This window comes from Poecile atricapillus, chromosome 14 (genome assembly GCF_030490865.1).
Source record: "Poecile atricapillus isolate bPoeAtr1 chromosome 14, bPoeAtr1.hap1, whole genome shotgun sequence".
NCBI lineage: Eukaryota > Metazoa > Chordata > Aves > Passeriformes > Paridae > Poecile > Poecile atricapillus.
The window spans coordinates 4,951,413-4,971,910 of record NC_081262.1 but is presented as its reverse complement, the minus strand read 5'-3'; the positions used below and the strand labels follow the sequence as shown (position 1 = coordinate 4,971,910).

The 20,498-nt window shown below is 39.7% G+C and overlaps 1 protein-coding gene across 11 annotated transcripts in view; it reads right to left on the bottom strand.

Moving 5' to 3' along the window:
• Positions 1-20,498, bottom strand: part of RBFOX1 (RNA binding fox-1 homolog 1) — a 788,876-nt gene that overhangs the window by 122,060 nt on the left and 646,318 nt on the right. For all 11 annotated transcript variants that reach the window (XM_058849299.1, XM_058849301.1, XM_058849302.1 and 8 more), the window contains one exon: positions 3,149-3,391. In XM_058849299.1, the coding sequence (XP_058705282.1) occupies positions 3,149-3,391 (243 nt within the window). The remainder of the gene's footprint in view (positions 1-3,148; positions 3,392-20,498) is intronic.

Here is a 20,498-nt window from a genome sequence, read left to right as displayed (position 1 = left end):
CAGACAAGCACAAACCTGGGACGCTCAGAGAAAGCTCGGGATGAATCTCACCTCAGCATGGCTTCAGTCCTTCATGGAGGAGATTAAGTCACTCCTGGTAGTAATTCTACAGATTAGACAATTGCCCTACAGTATTTGAGGCACACACTGCAAAATTTTAAGATCCATTTTTAATGGTGTATCCAGCTTCACACGTACATAAATCGGTAAGAAAATTCAAAAACTGGTCTTGCCTCTAACAGCTTGTCCTTAATCACAACAGCGTTATTTTGTGAATGATCGGCCAATTGATTATTGTTCTTTCAAATGCATGTCATAAACAGCTGACTGAAAGGAAACCAAGGTAAACCATACCAAACAAATGCCACTATGTCCCCACACCAATTCCACTTAAAACTCCTTACTTAAAAATCAAGTATTTCTCAAAGCTAGCAGGAATTCGAAAAAAAACACAATTATTTTCCTTTGACAATAAAGACCACATGGAGGTACAGTGTTGACACAGCGCTGTTGAAGCTCTCTTTCAATAAAAACTTCTATTGTTAAACCTACAGAGAGATGTACACAGCTGGACCCTCATAATGTTACAAAGACGGTGTTAAATCTGCCTGAGATCCATTGGCATGTATCTATTTATAAAGTTTGCCAAGAGCAATGGCTGATGAAACCCAGCATAACTAATTTTAAACCTAGGTACCTGCAGTTAAATTGTGCAAGCAATGTTTGTCCGCACATTGGTAAACCTGGCTGGTGAAGAATGTGTTAAATGTCAGTGCAGATCCATAGATAAACACACCTCTTGGAAACCTGCCTTTTCATAGCTCTGTTCTTGAGGGAGAACATCCACAGTTTTCAATATAACACAGCAATTTAGAAAAAAATATCTTTTTAAAAACCGAACCATCCTAAAACTTTCTCAAATAGACTCTAAAGTTAAAAGGAAGGAAAATCTAATTCTTTATAGACAGCATGAGAGCTACTTCAAAATGTTCTGTCCATTCCTCTGTAAGAAAGGAAACCAGAATGCAAGGAAAGGATCCACAATAAAAAGAGCAAATAACTACACCGTATTCCCTGAATATAACAAGTTAGTGGAATTGAAGTGTTATTCTGCAGAGAATGGAAATTCACTCCAAGGGGAAACAGAAGGGAAAAGGTGCCTGACAGGTAAAATACAAGTTGGATATTAGGAAGGGAAAAAGCAAGTAAGAGCAGATAGTGAAGGACACAAAACCAAATAACAATAAAGCCTATTTGCATATCAGAAGCAGGAAACTTTGCAGGGAATCATTGGATTTGCTAGAGCTGGGATTGAATAGAGCACTTGAAGAAGATAAGGGCATTGCAGACAATCCAAACTATGTCTTTTCACCAGCCTTTGCTATGGAAAATGTTGGGAAAACACATTCCTGACTTCTCTGATAAAGTGACTGACATTTCTTCAAACTGAAAAATCAAAATGGGGTGAGGAAACACAATCAATTGAAAGCAATAAATGATGAGAGATGAGCTCCTGTCCCACTCCCATCGACAGGTCTTTTACCATTGATTTTAGCACTGTCAGTATTTTACTTCAGGACTGAACAGAAACAGTTCCAAAACATGAAAAGGCTGAACTGGCCATCACAGTAGATTGTTCAAGTTGCAGCAGTGGTCACAAAAACCAAGCAAAATCAGAGAACATAAAAGAACAAAAAAGGTACAGTAGGAAAGACTATCTTTTTAGTCAATATCCAATCTCTTCTGGAGTATCTATTCAGCTTAGGATTCCTGCTCTAAACCAATGACAGTGGTATTTGACAAGAGCTGGACAACAATCAAAAATGATTATGGAAGCAAGTTTTAAAAGCTGGAAAGAACCAGGAATTTAATTTAGAAAAGAGATGGATAAGAGGAGACACAGTAGACCTGCAAAAAATACTATGAGATACCAGCAAATAGGATGCTCTTCAATTTAAACTTTCTCCCGGTACTGGAGAAAAGAGAAACTCAGGGCAATAAAAAGTTACCAAAAAAGAAAAGACCAAAGCATTTTACTGCATAAACCACAAAAATGTGTAATTGACAAGGATTTCTCTGTCATAATAGCAAGGAATATTCCTCAGTGCCTTTGCTATTGCTTTTCTTTCTTGCTCAAGCCATATAAAGAAATTAGTGGCACGACAACAAACATAAATTTACAGAGCTCATTTAAGAGAATGTGATTTCCTTTTCTTCTTGCCCTAATGCACGAAACCTTTTAGGCTGGATATGAGCCAGGAAGGAAGGGGAGGTAAGCTGAGGCATGGAGAATGGCTGAGGCAAGGATGAGGCCAGCCAGGAGAGATGTTCTGAGCACTGCCTGTTCTGTGCCCCATCCTGCACATGTAACACAGGGGGATGGTTGATGGCTCAGAAATCTGCCAGCTCTTGGCGCTGGATATATTGGGTCCCACTCTAGAATTAAGACAGAAACACTAAACTATCAGTGTGTGAAATTTGTGACTTAAATTACAAGGTAGAGCCATCCAAGGAGTCTCTTGCATAATTCATGACACTTCAGAACTTCACATATAAATCAAATAGACGGAAAGTCCATCATTTCTGCTCTGTTTAGCACAGATCCACACACAACTTGGGTAATGGCTGCACAAACAAGCTCTCCAGAAAATACAATACTGCAGACATGCTCTTCACAATACTAATTCACACAGCAAATTTTGTACAGGATCATTCAAGTAATATTTCTATTAAAACTACTTGTGTTGAAAACACGAAGGTCATTAAAAATAATCAAATGAGCCTGGTTTGGGTTTTTTGGTTGCTTTCTTTGGCCCTGCAAATGAATGCCTACAAACACTCATTTGCAATGTTTTTCCATATTGGACTTAATTAAAATTTGTGCTGTGATTCATGGGCTGGTAATTAATCATTTTGTCTAACGCTGTTGAAAATGAAACTCCAGGTTCTCCAAACCTCCAACACCCAGTAAGAAGCTCCAAAGCCAGTGCAAACCCACCCTCCAGGTTCAACAGCAAACTCTGACAGACTTTCGACCTTAAGGCGGCGACTAAGCCCTAACGCAAATGAAGCGTGTCACGGACAAAAATGTTATCGATAAATAGACACAAAACACAGAGCTGTAGAAAGAGCAGTAACCTTGACTTACTGTGGCTGTGCCGGAGACAGTTTGTGCATTTGTGTCAGCTGCACTCTGTTCGGAGTGTGTCTGAGCAGGAGGGTACATGTTTAACGTGTGCTCTGGAACAGTGGTTTGGCCTGTGTAGTCTGGAGCTGGATGCGGATGTGGGGCTGTGTATTCTGCAGGGATACCGTTCTGAGGTGGAGCGAACTGGGCTGAGGCATAAGGCTGTGCCATTGTGTCAGGAGGTGCTGTAGCTTCCTGATTACCCTGTGAAAATCAAAGGGAAAAAAAATAATAATAATAATAAAAAAAAAGGAAGAAATGTGGCGTGAGATAAAATAAGCAAAGGTCCTGCACCCGTAACGCAGAGAGCGATGAGAACATCCTGGCCTGGAAAGGGCACAGTGGTTGTTTCTTGAGGAGAATATTTCTTATCTGCACTAAATGCATTTTGCTAACCCTATTAAATATTATTATAATTAGACAAACAAATGTACTGCTCGCTGGATAATTGTAGACTAGTCTATAAGAGGGAAAGGTCAGTGAAACCTGCCTGCACTAATGATGCCTCAGCTCAGACAAGGACGAGGGACAAAGCCAGTTTATTCCAAAGGTTCCTGAGCACAAGTGCCAGCACAGAGCTCGGGTCTGTGATCACTCTGACTGACCATTTACAGAATACAATACAGGCAACATACACACAGGGCAGGGTTTAGGTGCATACTGTTAACAAACACTAAAAATACTGATGTGAAATAATGCCCTGAGATAGTCAGAATACTTGGAGGTACTCCGCATTGAGCAAATGCGTGCCACAAATGCAAAATAATAATGAGACCCAGTCAAAATATTAAATATTTGAAACTAAAAGTGTATCAGTTCAAAAACCTTAAATAACATAAAAGAAAAATTCTATGTTAAGAGAAATAGATTTAAGAATTTTAAAGGTTTTTACATTTGAGGAAAACAGTATTTCATTTCCATATGGCAATTAGCCTATAGCATAAATAACACTATCCTCATGTCTTTATAGAGAGATTCATATTTCCATTTGATAAGGAATAGCCAAGCCTCTTAATTTATCGATTATAAAACTTCTGATTAAATGCTTTGCTCACACCAAAAAGCAATCATTCTGAGGAGGAAATGTGCACTACAATCTTTCTGAACCTAGATAAAAAAAGGCCAAAACAGATTTTTCCTGTGACAGCATTAGAGGCCATTAGTGCAGGGACTGTCCCAACCTCAGATAAACTAATTTACAACATGAAACTATCCCACCATGTATGTAAAAATGCACAGTTAAAATTTAATTGCCTTCTCAGCTAATCAATTATTCTCCCACCAAGGCATGTACAAGCACCTGCCCAAGACTATGGCAAGGATTTTATTTGTACTTATCAGTCCTTAATGTCTTAATTTCAAATAGACTGGACAAATAAAAGACATTCTTCTGCACTTTGTAATTAAGGGCATTTCCAGCCAATTTCAACTAATTTAGACATCAGTTCTCTGACCTGAACTTGTCCTAACTCAAGAGCTTTTAAGAATTAGCACAGGAGTTAAGTCTTGGTAGCTTTGACAGGCTTAAAAAAGAAAACTGAATTTTCCTTTGTAAAAGGCACTCAGCATGTCCGAAAAAATTAGAACTTTATATTAGCAATCAAAGCTTCTCTGACTTTAATCCCATCTTTGCTGCTGGTTTAGTGTATGGCCCTGAGCAAGTGGTTTCCATTGCTTCATTCAGCCATCTCTGGCAGGAAATCAGTGTCATTTACTGACTTCACAGGGTTAAGCCACTGGGATTTGTTTAAATATCTACCATCTTAGCAAGGTCAATGCTGCACTGAAACTGGCCCTGTTAAATTTCTATGGAAGTTAAAAACTCTTGTAAATGTGTACTTTTATCCTCTAACATTAAAATGGCCAAGTTCCTTTCTTATTTATTTTACCTAATATTTTCACTATTAAAAATCAATAAATAAATAAAAAATCCAGATGAAGCAAAACCCAGGAATGACCGGATGACACCAGAGACATTCATTAAACGTTAAAGATGTACTTTTAAAACTTCTGTGGGAGGCAGCCGACTTAAAATTTTTTAATCAGCTGTTTCAGGAGGGACCTGAGAAAAGGGTTAAGAATGAACAAAAGCAAATCCAGATTCTGCCTCCATAAGCATTTTCACTGTGCTGGTTTTGAAACACGGGAGCTGGTTAGTGCTGGTCCTTGAGCTATCTCTTCCTGTCAGATGCTAAACGTGGCCTTAGAGTCAGCAGCTGTTAAAAACGAGCAGCAGAGGGACCAAGGGGTGATGTCCAGGTGCATTTCATCTAAAGGCTTTTGTGCCACCTCCAGTCCTAAACCAGATGTTGCTGAGACCCCCACTGATTCTCATTAACCCTGACAGCAGTTCCATGAGGACCCTAATTAATATTCAAAAGCATCCACACCTAGTGCTAATTACAGCTCATGTTTAATTAAGAGGGTTGAACTTTTCGATTATTTTTACCAGCAACTCCAAACTTCTTAGATTTATCACAAAATGGCAAATTGTGCTGGCTACTTCAGAACCTCCACAATGCTGAGACTCTTCCACCTCTTCCATTAGACTTGTGCAGCTGAGGTCTGGCTCACTTATTTATAACTGAGACCTCATTAATAAGCAAACAACAAAGGGTCAGGGATTTGTCTCTTTTTTTTTTTTTACTAACTTGTACATATTCAGAGATTTACAGCCTTGCCACTGAAGAAACCAACCCCACTGTGCTTATAGCAGAAAACTGACAGAAGATTATCAGTGCAGGCTCTGCAGGTTCATTTAATTGTTAGAAGACAGGGGACATTAAAGAAATTAAACTTGCACATGCTACTGCAGGCCCTAAGTTTAATATGATAGTGACAATAAATCAGATGTTCATCCCTTAAAATAAATGACTACTGAAGCCTTCCCTAACCTTTAAAAGCAGTGTGAATTTATTATTCATAATTAATTCAATAGACATGGTATTACAATATAATAGAAAAGCATGCATGTTTAAACAAGTTCTTTCCTATTTACTTGGCTTGTAATAGCCAAAACTAATTGTTCGAAATACTAATTTCTATCAAGAACTATGAAGTGTCAGCTATCACACATTTGTATATACATGTGGTTGATGGAAACCCCAGACTACACAGCAGATACATTTGAAGAGATTTTCAGGAACCAAAAACTCTTTAAATAGAATCACCTAAAATGCTCCTTTATTGTGCTCTTTAAAATACAATGAACTGAAACGAATAAAAGAAATAATAAATTCTAATGCATTAAGTTTAAAATATGAAATGGCCCTAAAAGCAAGAGGAAATATTGATCCTAAATTAACCTATGAACTCAGGTATTAGAGCAATTTCAAAGCTGTGTGTGACAGTACACAGGCATGGCTTAATACCACCTAGGCAGAAGAGGCCAAACTGAAGTTGTCCCTTCAGACTCAGTTCCAAGTATCTTTAAAATTAAATGACCCCTTAATGCTCACTTTGTGCATGGTTTTTTAAAAAAGTGGTTGTTGGCAACAGCAAGGAGAACAAAGCATGGCAGACAGTCAGGCTCTGCTAAATGTTCTGGCCTGAGTCTTAATGAAAACCACATTTCAACTGAAAAATATGCTTTACGTGGCAGTGTATAAAATCAAATTTATTGCTTTCTGGTTAAACGTTGAACTCTAAAGAATCAAAAAAAAAAAAAAAGGATTCCAACAATGTAGGTAAATGAAAGTTCTCCTATTTCATCCATATTACATCATTTGAAGAAAAGCTTAGAATTTAAACTGCTTCTACTGTTTCAGGTCTCAGATGCCTTTTCAGCATCTCCTGCTCTGAAAGGATTTCATAATTAAGAAATGTATAAAAAGTGTCAAAACATAATAAAGCAAGCTTGTTATGTTTGTACACAAAGGAGAGAGCACAGGAAACATTGCTTATGCAGTGTTCCTTTTTATAAAAACACATTTGCAGCATAAAAATGTATTGAATGAAAACCTTTCTGCTTGCCTGCATTTTGAAGTCGAACTCACAGTTTATTGTTTGTTTTGCTCTATTTTCCGTTTGGTGCATTTTGTTTCTTTGGCAAGAGATATTTCACATTTAGAGAAAGCCTCCTGTACTGTAGTTAAATGAGCCAAACTGCATCGTATCCTCGGGGCACGGAAACAAAGAAGAAAAAATGCAACATTTCTCTGCAAACCTGCTGGTTCGAAGGGTTACACCCATCAAGCCCATGGTTCCTTCCCCGTAGCCTGCCCTCCTTCAGACCTAAGCATCAAAGCATGGCTTGCAAGTCTTGCATGCAGTGGTGCAGCTGCCTGCAAGAACTGCCCTGGCTCGACTGCAAATCAAGAGTTTCAAGTGAAAATAAAAGTGCAAATACCTTTTGTACCATGGTGCTGCCTCTATTCTCCATAAACTTAGCAGCTGCTCTGGTGGCAGGCCATGCAGCACCTGCCCAAAGCGAGCGTCAGCGCTGGCTGGGGAGCAGGAGCCGGCAGCTCGGGGTGCCCATGTGGGGCTCGCTGAGCTCCCTCTCCACATCTGGCTGCTCCCAAAAGCTGATCCAGATGTGGCTCCTCCAGCGCCGGGCTGCGCCCCATCAATCACAGCCGGCCACTCCTCTGCCTCCTGCTCCTGGAGTGCAGCACCGAGCAGATGATTGCAGTGAGGAGGAGGAAAAAACACAGCTTGACTACATTAATAGCTGTGTAAAAACATTGGGAATGCTACTATGGAAGCTGCCGGAAGCTGAAGGTTTTTGTTTTAAAATTAACACGGCTGTATTGAGAGTTCCAAAACTTCCAGGGCTCCAGCTTTGCTGTGATAGCTACCATGTCCAGTTACACATCTGCATTTCTGTGGGATTAATTCCTCCTCCATGTGGCACAGTTAATACCAATAAGGTTCTGATTTTAAAACTGCTGAGTGCCACAAGCAAACAGTTGATACTGAGCTAGTCTGGTTTAGATTGAAGGTACTTTATCCTTCCATTCAAATGAAATATTGTTTCCTTTTTTGTTTCATTTCATGACATCCCTCTCGCTTAGCAGGGGAAATATTTCAAAAGTGCTTCCAAGGTTTAGTTCTGTGAGGCACTTTAGGCAACCTAATGCTTCATTGTTAAAGGAACTTTCCTAGATGCTCCAGAGATAGCTTCAAAATGATTGAACTGCTATCTAAAGAAATAAAGAAAAGAATAATAATAATAAAAAAAAATTTCTAAAAAGATTCAGACAGCCTCAAAGAATACACATTTATTGGCACTCTGCTTCTGACTGCCTACAGACATCAGGGTTCAGAAGCAGGGCAGGCACGTAACACTGGAATTATTCTAACAAACCTTCCGGTTCTAAGGGCTGGGCAGAGCAGCAAACAGTCATCAATTCATCATTACACTTATATTCCAACTGAAATATGCTGGAATTCTTTAAAGTGGCAATGTAATTCTTCCAGATTTGTTGCTGGCACTCCCCAATTAATGATAATAAAAGCAGCCACTTCAGATTTTTCAGAAGGAATCAGACATCCAACCACACTGGACTGATAATCACAACTGACTGACTCTGCGAGCTTTCTCTGTTGTAGCTTAATTATCTGACCAGGCCACTTGACTCGCATCATTTGCTTCTGCAATCACACAAAATGAATGCTCCAGCCACCTCTCTTTTTTGGAAGGTTCAGGACAAAGCCAAATTCAGCTTTCAAATATAAGAAAGATAATGCAGAATAACTTTTTTCAGACAGCATAGGGAGAAAAGATAGCAATAAGTAAGCAAAAGAGAATTTCTTTACTACCTTAGTAGGAAAATATAATTTAATTTCTCCCACTGCAGAGGAACATTTACTTTTGGTCTTTTTTACATATAACATACTGTATTCCAAAAAAGGTCTGTGTTCTTTCTACTGTGCTTTTGCTCTTGCAAATGTGTTTGATAACACCATGTTCACTTTGTGTCAGTGCCTGAGGTATGGAACAGAGCAGCAGCTGAAGCCTCCTGACAGCCTGAAAAGGACATTTACTTATATTTCCCTGAAAGCAGCAAACTATTTGCCAAAACTTAGTCTGAATTCCTGCCTGAATTCAAGAGCATGTAATGCTATGGTGACACCAACACACATTGGGAAAGCCTTCCCTCCAACACCTTCAGTCCTTCCATCTGCTGAAACTTTTAACTGCCTGTGTGATGCTGTCATTGATTTATGTCATTTATGAGCTTTCCTTATCCTACATGGCAAATCCTTTTCTTGCTATTTCCAATGGCCCAAGTGGACATGACTCTACCACACTGATTTGTTTTGCTTCCACATTAACACCTAAATCTTTCTTTTTAAGTTTTCTGCCTCTCCCTCACTTTGTCCAACTCTGACTCTTAAGGTCTTTCCAACTGCAGCTCAACCTTGTATTCCATCAACCAATATTTGATATTGGATAAATTTTGATGTCATGTTTGGAAAACTACTATCCAAAACAGCCTCAAGAGCCATATAGCAAAAAACTCTGAAGATAAGGGTATATCTACAATGAGAATTGATTCTTAAAAGTTTCTAAAAAATAGATAAAGTATGAAAGGATCTTGTCATTATCCACAAATCAGTACAGGAAATTCCACCTCATTTGTGTTGCCCCTTTCTTAGAGCACAGTGAGGATGATGCAGCATCCTTGTACCCAAAGAACAGGGAGGGAAGGCAAAAATAAAGGGTTGAATTGTTAACATAAAAGGTGCATGAAAAGCCATCTGGAATACTGGCTTTTAAAGGGGGTAGCAGTCAACCTTTAGAAGTTTAACTCAGCTATGAGTTCTAGCCCTTGGGCATCAAGACCAGGTCCAAAACTGTTGAACATCTTCACAAAAGACATATGTGAAGTGTCAGAATGCAAATCCACAGGCCAGCAGACAGGGAGCAGTAATGGGGCTCTGCAGAAGCTACAGGAGTGGGCTGACAGGAACAGGGCAAGTCCTGGGACAGGATAATCCCTCACACTGGGCAGAGAGCAGCTCTGCAGGAGAGGATGAGTCCTGGTGAGCAGAGCTGGGTATAAAACAGCGCTCTGCCTTCCAGGCAGCAAAAGTGAACTGCTCTGCAGGCTGCAGTTGCCAAGGGTGGTCAGTGAGGTGAGGAAAGGGACAATTCCTCCCTGCACAGCACTTGGGAGAGCATCTGGAACACCAGTCTGGAGTGCCTCGGGACAGGAGATGGGACATGAGTTCAGTGCTGGGTTGCCAGGGCAGCTGCAGGGCTGGAGCACATGGCAGAGGCTGAGGCAGCTGGCTCAGCATCGCCTGCAGAAGGGAGGGCTCAGACAGCTTAATTGCATCTTCTTCCACTTGAGCAAAGGTTACAGGGACAGAACCCACAGGTACAGAGTGACAGAATAAGGAGCAACAGCTAAAAGTTGCCGAAAGGTAAATTCTGGTTAGCTCTAAAGAATAAGGTAATGAACATGAGGGAAGTTAAGCACAGAAAAATGCTGCTCAGAGAGGTTATGGCATCCTGGAGACTTTCAAACCTGAACTCTAAAAGCCCCTGAGCAACCTAATCTGTGTAGTTACCCCCGATTTAAAAGGGATATTGGGATTAGATGGCTTCTGAAGTTCCCTTTAAATCTGAATCGTTCTGTGATGCCATGTGGTTTCAACAGTAGCAGAATAGCTTCAAAATGGATTTTATACTTTTATCCTATTTGATGACTTTCTTCATAAAGGATTTACTGAGAAGGAAGAGACTAGTTACAACTTCCAGCCTATTTCTGTCCTCAAGTAACAATGTCTCAGTTCTTTGAGATATATTTGCCATGTTTCCTTAGAAAAATGTTTTCATTTGTTCAATCCACAGCCAGAGCAGTATGGAAGTGGCAATTCTTACAGTGCAGGCAAGAAGAGTTTCACAAATTGTTTAATTTAATGCTGTGAACTATGACACGTTTTCATTTTCTGCCAAATGTTACCATTCTCAGCACACCTAGAGGAACACTGCCTTACACCTCCACAGAAAGGAGATGTTTTCTCTACCTTCTGCATGACCTCTAAAACAGTAACTGCAGCCATGTAAGTTTCCTAATTTTATCTGCATCTTTTCTTCTGAAATAAAATTAATTTCAAAGATTAATTTATTGAAAACCACTGCCACCTTTTAAAGCTGGATTGTAAACAAAACTAGTACATCCATTTTCTTATTTTTCTAATAAAGTGATTTAAAAAAAAAAAAAAAAAATTTTTTTCTTTTTTCCTGTAACACTGAAAATATGGGATGTACCAACCCAAGTGACAAACCATGCTTATCCAACAAGACTGGTCCAGACACAACTCTGCATTGTGCTTTGTAACCCGTTCTGGATTCCACTGAGACAGTTCCTGCCTTGTAACCCATGCACAGGCAGAGATATTTTCAGAATTTGAGTCAAAAAACTTCTCTAAATGACACCTTACTGGTAAAGAATTGAACTCTGCAAAGGTTTGGAGTCTGCAGAGAAAACTGAGCACGTTCAAATCCAAAAGCAGATGCAGGTATATGATTTTCAGCAGATCATTTCTAGAAATCTAGTAAATTCTTATAGCTAAAATTATTCATTCAAGATTTGTTGTAAGTAGAATTCAACACCTCAATTCCAGTTTACTTCACAAAAACCTGACAAAATTTTAAAAATTTTTCAGGAGACTGGGACTGGACACAGCTGGTTCTTGAAAATGCCTAAATGGTGCAATTTAATGTCACTGATATCGATAGTTGTCACCAAGTGATTCCCAATTTAGAGGTGCCCCCTCATCCAGAGTTTCAGTTGGCTTTGCAATGGATACACCATAGAATAGAGCCAAGTATTTACCAGATCTGTCAGCCACAGAAGGCAGTGAGCCTGCAGCCACGAGCTGAAAAAACATCCTGGAGAGCCATTTGTGCCACAAAGAAAGGGACTGGAGTTTGACCTCATTAATGATTAATGATTAATGATAACCATTAGATGGTGATAGATAAACCAAACACCGGGCAGGAGGAGTGGAGAGTGCCACAAGGGTGGCACAGAGAACAAGAACACAGGACTGGAGAGCTGTGCAGACTTTCAGGTGCTTCACAAAGGCACGGGTGGAGTGACTGCAGCAGGATGAGCAGAGCATCTCCCTAAGGGCAGCAGCACTCCGTGGAGCCTGACCTGCCTGTGTCACCTCTTTGAACCAGACACTTTCAGTGACCTCGTTGAAGGGGGGCACAGACTTTCACTGCTGAGCTCTGATGGAGCCTCAGAAAAGAAAGGGGATATTTCAAAATCCCTCCCAGTAAATCATTTCCTAGGGCAGCAGCACAACAGGCAGAGTTCATCCATCATGTGAGATACATGTCCCAGCCTCAGCATCACAAATGGGAGAGCAGAACTTGACTCACCTGAAATAAGGAACATAGCCAGGCAGTGAGGGAAATGAGAATTCCATGCCATAAGCTGCCTTAAGCAGCAAAGCTGATAGATCATCCCTGCTCAGCTATTTGGATACAGGGCTGTTTTGAAAGCCAGAATGAGCCAGGTTAAACGACAACAATTCCTACAAAACTGTGCCAAATTATCAAACACAAGCTGGTTTGTTTGGTTTTACTTTGCTTAAACCAGGTAAATTTAACAGTTTCATTTATGCAGTAAGCTCCATAGAGACAATGACATGACTGACTTTGGGAATTTGGAGGAAGACCAGGAAAGTCAGCAGAATAGTTATAAAACTGGGCTTCAGAAAAAGAGACTTCAGTATATCCAGGAAAATTTTATGAATCCCTAAGGTTTACCCAGGAGAGGAAACAGTCCAAAGCAGCTGCCTGATTGAGATGTCGATTCAAGAGAACTTCAGCATGCAGGAACAAACCATTCATTAGGAGAGAAGATACTTCACAGGCTTACGTGGCTATGAAGAAGGTTAATGAAGACAAACACAAAATGTGAGCTTACAAGTGATGGAGTCAAGGCTTGGCAGCAAAAGAGAAGCACAGAAGTACTGCTCAGGTACTTGAGGACAAAAATGGGAAGTTTTTTTAGTCCAGCATAGCTAGAAGTAAGATATTCTTAATTCAAAGACAAAGTGTGATGAGAAAGTTTTTTTCCCAGGTAAAAAAAAAAAAAAATCTAGACATTAACTATCTAACATTGCTTTCAGAGAAAGTCTGTTTAAGGTTTCCACCATTTTGTTATTTACAATGGAACACAGATGACCTGAGCTGCAGTGACCAACTACCACAGCAATGCCATCTTGTTTAACACCAGTTAAAGCAGCGTTCATTTTTTTGGCACTGAAATTAAATGATGGAACATGATCGCTGATGTTATTTACTCCTAAGATTAAAATGACAATCAAAATATCATTGGGCACAAGGAACAGACAGATTGGCTTCCTGCCTCAGCCACACTTTGCTATGCTTGTTTATCACCGAGATCATTTGCATACCTCAGTGGATGTTTATGTTAAGATGCTGTTGTAACATTACCAAGGATCTGTTTATCCAACAATGTTTGTCATCAGCAACCTAAGCCACAGTACAGAAGGAAGGTAAAGACCTTCTCAAAGAGGAGACAAAAAAGGCATTAAGATGTGTTTGTGCAAAGCAAAATGTATTTCTAAACAGTGCTGAATGTCATGACTGCCTAAAACAACAAAAATGTATTAACAGTGTGTTACAAGGAATCTCCAGTCATGAAGAAAATTAACAAAACCCTTTAATGGTTCCTACAGCAAAGGAAAGAGTCACTGACTATACTGAAGTTCTGTGTTAAATCTCTAAAAAGCTCCTCTTACTATGAGAGGAATGGCCAATTCTTCCCCATACCTTCATTTCCACAGTCCCCCAGAATAGGGACTAAAACTGGTCTCAAATCTGCAAATCTATACAGCCTCTCCCTGCACATCTCCTTTGGAGATTTATTTTACTACTGGACCTTCTTCACAAGACTGAACACACTCATATGTCAGTAAATCTTGCTGCAAATCTGGTCCCTGCCTGTGCTACAGGTGCTTAACCCTGGTAGGCTTAAAAAACATTGCTTGGAACAATCCATTATTTTAAAATAGCATATATTGTGGGACAGGATGAAAATTACCTTTCCTGGTTTACAGTTCTATTTTGTAAGGAAGGGGTGGCGGAAGGAGAGGTATTTCCAAAACTGAAAGAGCACTGAGAAAAGCTCTGGCATGTTGAGCAGAAGCATATGGCTAATCTACAGCAACCACATCCAACAGCGCTTGTGTTTGCACAGTGCAGGGGCCTGGACAGCAGCCACAGCATCCACGCTCCAGAATTAGTGAAAATACACACACCACTTCTGGGAGAGAAAAGTTATAGCCTGGAAACTGTTTATAATCAATGTGAACTGGCTGGCTTTTATAGTAGAACATTAGATTAAATAAGATACCAAAAATATTGAAGCAGTTCTGCATTTGCTGAGTGCACACCCAGTGAGATGGAGAATACAGAAAATGCGTTTGCATTTTAGCTGCAGAAGAAATTCAGATTAGATGCTGCTACAAAGGAGTTGATAGCAAGTAGGTATTCAATCTGAAAAGTGGTTTTCTTTTAAATATTACCGTCACATGGTATAGTACATCACTTGTGTCAAGCTAAATTTAATCATATCAGTGTACTTAAAGGAAAAAACGAATACCTGCTCATAGACCCATTCCAAGAGGGATTATAGGAGACTTTATGAAGCTTTCTCCTTTTATTTAATATTCTGATATCTGTATAGAACAATTCTGGTATGTATTATACCCTCAAACTAATCTATTCCATTGTCATTTTAATGCACAGCAAATACACCTGAACTCATGGTGACAGCATCGTGTGTCCTGCCAATTACTGCCATTCTCCTGTGGAACAGCAAAGGTGTTTTCCTTGGAACAGCAAAAGGCACAAGGAGGGCTGCTGATTTTCCTGAGAGCAAAGCAATATCATCACCTGCTTTTAAATGTGTTAAGAACACATTTAAAAAGAAACTATAACCTATGTGCTCACTAATGCTCGCTGATTTTCATCAGATTTAGAATCAGGGATGTGAAGGACTGTGCTCTGGAAAAGGTGTCTGAGCAATGCAGTACACAAACTGGATGGGTTCTTACTGAAATGCACTTTTTCTACATGTGTTTAATGGCTTATCTGAACAACAACAAAAAATGATTGCTACATCTATCAGAAATAAACCACTTTTCAGCTGCCAAAGATTAATACAACAAAACTTTGAAACATGAATTGAATTCTGGGAAAGCAGTCAAAACTGTTAAGTGACCCTTATGTCAGGCATGTACTTAGACTCAGGCCACCTCAGAATACATGAACACTGGGTGGATAAATTCAGGATCCAAAATAGGGACCTAAAAGGCACAACCAACCTCCACAAATGCACTGGGTCTGTTTTGCCAAGCCTTTTAGTGAATTCTCCTGTCTTCTCATTCAGGTCCTGATTCACTTTTCCCAATATTTTAAACCTCCCTTTGCCCCCCTCCCTCTTCTTGATGTTGTCTTTCTTTACTACCTCCTCCTTCTGCACCTACCCACACCGATCTGATTTTCCCCTTCAGTATTTACTGCAGCAACTGAGAGTACAGTAGACACAAAATGTAATCTGACTGACATGGGAGCACAGAAATTCTGCCTAAATTACTGAATGAAAGGCAAGGCATGACCTCCACATCTATCTTAACTTTGATGCAAAATATCTCAGGTAATTGGGAGCTATTCTGAACAGAATCAGGCTACAGGACTGGTATAATTGAAAGTACTTTTTCATCTACTCTCACTAACTCCAGACACCATTGTAGCCAATTGATCCAGGATTTGGAGGGTGAAAATACATTTTGGAACTTGACACAACCTTGGAAATACCCATTTGTTGGTATTGAAGAAAGGGTAAGTGTATTAACTTCTACTTAAACAGTATATCTATATATACATATATGTACTGTGTAAATAACCACAAAGGGCTCACTGCTCCTTGGCTGACTTCATGGATTAACAAGAAAGTTCTGTGTTTAAAACAGATTCCTAAATTCTACAGCTATTAATATGTCCCCTGCCAACAGCTCTAAAGAATAGCAGGGGGGAAAATAGAAAAATTAAAAATCCAGTCAGCCAATTTTAGTTAATAAAAGGTCAAAACAGAAATTTAAATCCTCCAATAAAGAGGTCTGCAGTGACTAACAGCATCAATTAAGAAAAGAAATGCACACTAAATTCAATTTTAGTGTCACACACACATATATGTGTTCATGGTATCAAACTACGAACCAAATTCAATGGAGACTTATGAAGCATAGTAAATTGATCTGAATGCGTTGTTTGCTAATAAGGATTATGAAATAAAATTTTCAAATTATTGTTTTAACTTCATTTTAGTAACACAGATTGAACACCAGTTAAATAACCTGAACTCAAGGCCTCTCACACGCTTCAGAAGCAAACAAATTATGATATAAAATATTTCCAATTAAACGGAATATGACATTAATTCAAACAATTCAAGCAGGGCACATTGCAGAAGCCTCTGTTATTCTATGCAGAGAAGTGAGAGCAAGGGTGAAGATACCCTGAACTTAATCTCACTTTCTCCCTTTCTTTGTTTTTTGACAATTTAAACTATTTCTTTTTTGTTTCCATTTCTTACAAACATCAACCAGAAATCTGAGAGCACAGTCTGCTTCTAGAATTTGCTGGTTAACAAATCATCCTGTAAATCTGAAAGAGTAACATCATTTCACCTTTCCAGTTAAAATAGCAGTTAAAATAAATAAACAATTTAGCAATCTACTATGCACCCTGAGCCACAGAGCCCACCTGAATGGGGGCTTCCCATTGTGTTAGGTGAAAAGAGTTTTAATAAAATTACACAAAACAAAAAGGAAAATTACTTCAAACTAAAAGCAGAGCACACAAGAGTCTGCAGAAGCTCAGAGCAAGCAAGCTTTCCCTTCAGCAATGCAAATTTCTGATGCCAACAAACCCAGAAAAAAGTAACTGCAGGCCCTCAAGTTCATCTGCAAGTTTTTAAAATAATCTCTGGTTGTGGTGGGTTTTTTGGTTTGTTTTTTTAGAATAATTTCAGGCAAGTTTTATTGAAAAATTACACATGGTTCATTCCCTAATAGCCCTGGGTTTTGAAATACAAATTACTTAAGTATTAGACAGGAATAATTAGTCCACCCTAACAAAACCCACTACAACTGTATTTGCCAGGTATGTTCCATTAGTCAGCTCTATGTTAATTGCAACCTCAAAAAAATCCCCATGGAATTTAGAGGAAAACTAGGTTTTATATATGCTTTCAGGAAGAAAAAAAAAAAAAAAAAAAAGCCATAAATATAAAAATAATCAGAAATGGATGAAGATATCTAGAAGTATGTGTATTACCATTTTGCACTTCCAGTCTACTCTATCCAGCTAACATGGTTAACTCGATTCAAAACAGGTCTCTGAAAACCAGTAGCAGAAGAGATACCAATATTCATAAATAATTATCTGGAAATAATCTTTTTTGTCATCTATGAAACCTCTACTTCCCAGAAAACTTTATTGTGCAGGATCACCTGTGACAACCAAACTGCCTCTCTACAGAAAGCACAATTTTCTCAGTGACTGTGGAAGAAAAGAGGAGTTTTAGATGTTTTCAAGAAAGCAACCAGACACAGAGAGCTGGGTTTCAAACAAGGAAGTCCTTTCCCTTGCACGAGCTCACCAGGATTAGAAATTCTGTAGAATCCAAACTTTTACATTCAAATAGAACCCAAAATTTTTGCTGCTGTAAATGGCAAAGCACTGAAGCTGTTTGGCAGCAATAGGGAGATTAGAGTCTCTGCCCAAGGTGCATTTCACTTTTAGGAGATAAGTACATCCCAGAAAGACACTCTGCTGAACGTATTTTTCGTTTCACGTATCAGTGGCTTTGCTTTGCAGAAATTGTTCCATCTTTTTAACTCTAAGCCCCAGAACTGAGCAAGAACAGAAGCACAGTTATGGTGCAGCAAGACTAATCTTTCCTGAGACACTGTTAGGTCAGATTTTGGAATGGATAGTTTTTTATGAATATACTGCACTTTTCAGTCAGATGATCATCAAGGAAATGACAATGCCCAACATGTCACCCTCTGCAAGGTCAGAGGAAATTTGGAAGCTCCTTACATGCATCTGCACAATCAGCTGCTTTGCTTTTTTGGAACCTAAAAATGGTTCAGTGCATGCAACCCAGCCCTCCACTGAAAGAGACAAATTCTGGTAGCAAATTTATTCTGTCTCAACCAGGAGACTGTGAGCATCCAGCTGGAGCTTCTTGAAGTTCCACAGTCATTCCTCCAATGATCTGTGTGGGCATTTCCTCCATCTAACAGCAGACTTATGGAAAACAAGCAAGGTAAGGACAATATGCAGGAATATCCCTTGATCAGTAATAAGGAAAATATGCAATAACTGCTCTGTTTGCAAGAAGAATTCATTTTGACAATTATGTTCCAATGTGAGCAGGGACACCTGGGTTTGAAAAAAAATTTGTGAACTCAGAAAAAGAAATACCCTCACTATCTTAAAAACACATGAGAAGAAGGGCTGCAAAAGGAATAAATACTTGACCTGAGAGATTAGCAGTGACTAGAAAATAAAAACCTGCTTCAAGTCTCAACAGAAGTGATAATAACCCTTTAGGTTATACAAGTGCACACCTAAGGCTGCTATTTCTCCTAGATTTAAAATATTTCTTCCCTTCTGTTTGGGCTCTGTGATACATAAATCTAAAAACAAAAGGCTGACAGAGGATCCCATTCACTAAAGAGACAGGAGAGAAAGTGGCAGCTGGACCGACCCCACCCCAGAAGTGGCAGCAAGGCAAAGGCTGGAGAGCCTGCAGGTACAGAGAGCATTTTACAGCTTGGCATGTCTGTGCTACACTCATTTTTATCAAAGCACTAAAGACAAAGGCTGTGCAAACTCTCCAGATGACCTGTTCCAAAGCAAAACTGTTCTCATGGGGAAAGCTTTTCTTCATAACCACTTATTCCAGTGTTGTCTCTTACCCTCCCACCATACACCTCTAGGAAGAGACTTGCTCCTTCTTGATACCCTTTTTGTGAGCATTTAAAGGCAGCTCTCAGGTCAGACTGGAGCCTTCCCCCCTCCTGAAGAAGTACAGTTCCCTCAGCCTCCTACCAGAAACTCCAGCACATCCTGGGGGCCCTGTGCTGAACCTTCCTTCTGCTATTGGCGAGCCACAAACTGGCCCAAAGAGCTTGGATGCAATTTAACTGTGCCAGGTAAAGGGAGAGAATCACTTCTGTCAATTTACTGGTTACTCTCCTGCTTGTCCTGCCCAGGACACTGTTGGTTTCCTCTGCTGCCAGAGCAAATACACTCATCCAGCAGAAATTCACTGTTAGAAATGCTCACAGGTGCAGGATCGTGGAGACCACATGTGAGTGTGTCCCAGCTGCTCCAGGAACACCAGCTCTGAGGGCTAAGGATGAAAATATGTCTATTTTCTTAAGAAAACCCTGACCAATTTATTTTACCTCTAGGAAATAAAAAAAGAAAACAAACAACAAACCAAAACCAAAGTTCTACAGCCATTCATTCCTCATAGCAGCCACTACCTGACATGATCATTTTAACACAACTGAAGTAGAAGAGGGAAAGGGTAGGACAGATAGTGGGTGGTAGGATATGTATTTTCAAGGTAAGAAGAGATAAAGCTATTACAAACACCAGCATTTACATGGGGAGTCGCATCAGCCACCATAAACCCGTGATTTAATGGGTTGCTCCAGAGCTGGGGGAGCTCTCCAGCCTTGCCCAAGCCCATTTAGCACATTAGCTCTTCCTAATGGGGAGCTCTGATCCAGAACCGCTCAGCACCTCTGCCTGCGGGTACTGCCGCACAATGCAAATGAAGCTGGGAAGGGAAATCAACTCATCCATCACAATCACAAGGGGACACTGGGCAATGCAAAAGGATTAGTGTTTCAGCCCTGCTCGGGTCTTTCCTAGCACCACTCTGCTTTAATTAAATACCACCTCGAGTGCTTTATTACCAGCAGAAATCTCAGCCTTGAAGGCTGGCATGCTGCAATCTAAGTGCTGGAGCTAATTAGAAATGAGAAAGAGAAACATGTTCATTAAAAAGTGTGGGATTCCCTCACCAGAAATTATCTACACCTCGGAATAAAAACTTGCCTTTCTGTGGATTTAGAATAATATGTTAAATAGCTTTTATTAAGGTGAAATCTTTTACTTTGAACCACCCGCTATTGTCTTTCTTAAGTAAAGCCAGATTTAGCTGTATCCACCAGACCATTGTTAGAATTTAAAAGATTCTTGGCTTATAGTTAGCTGATAAGAGCC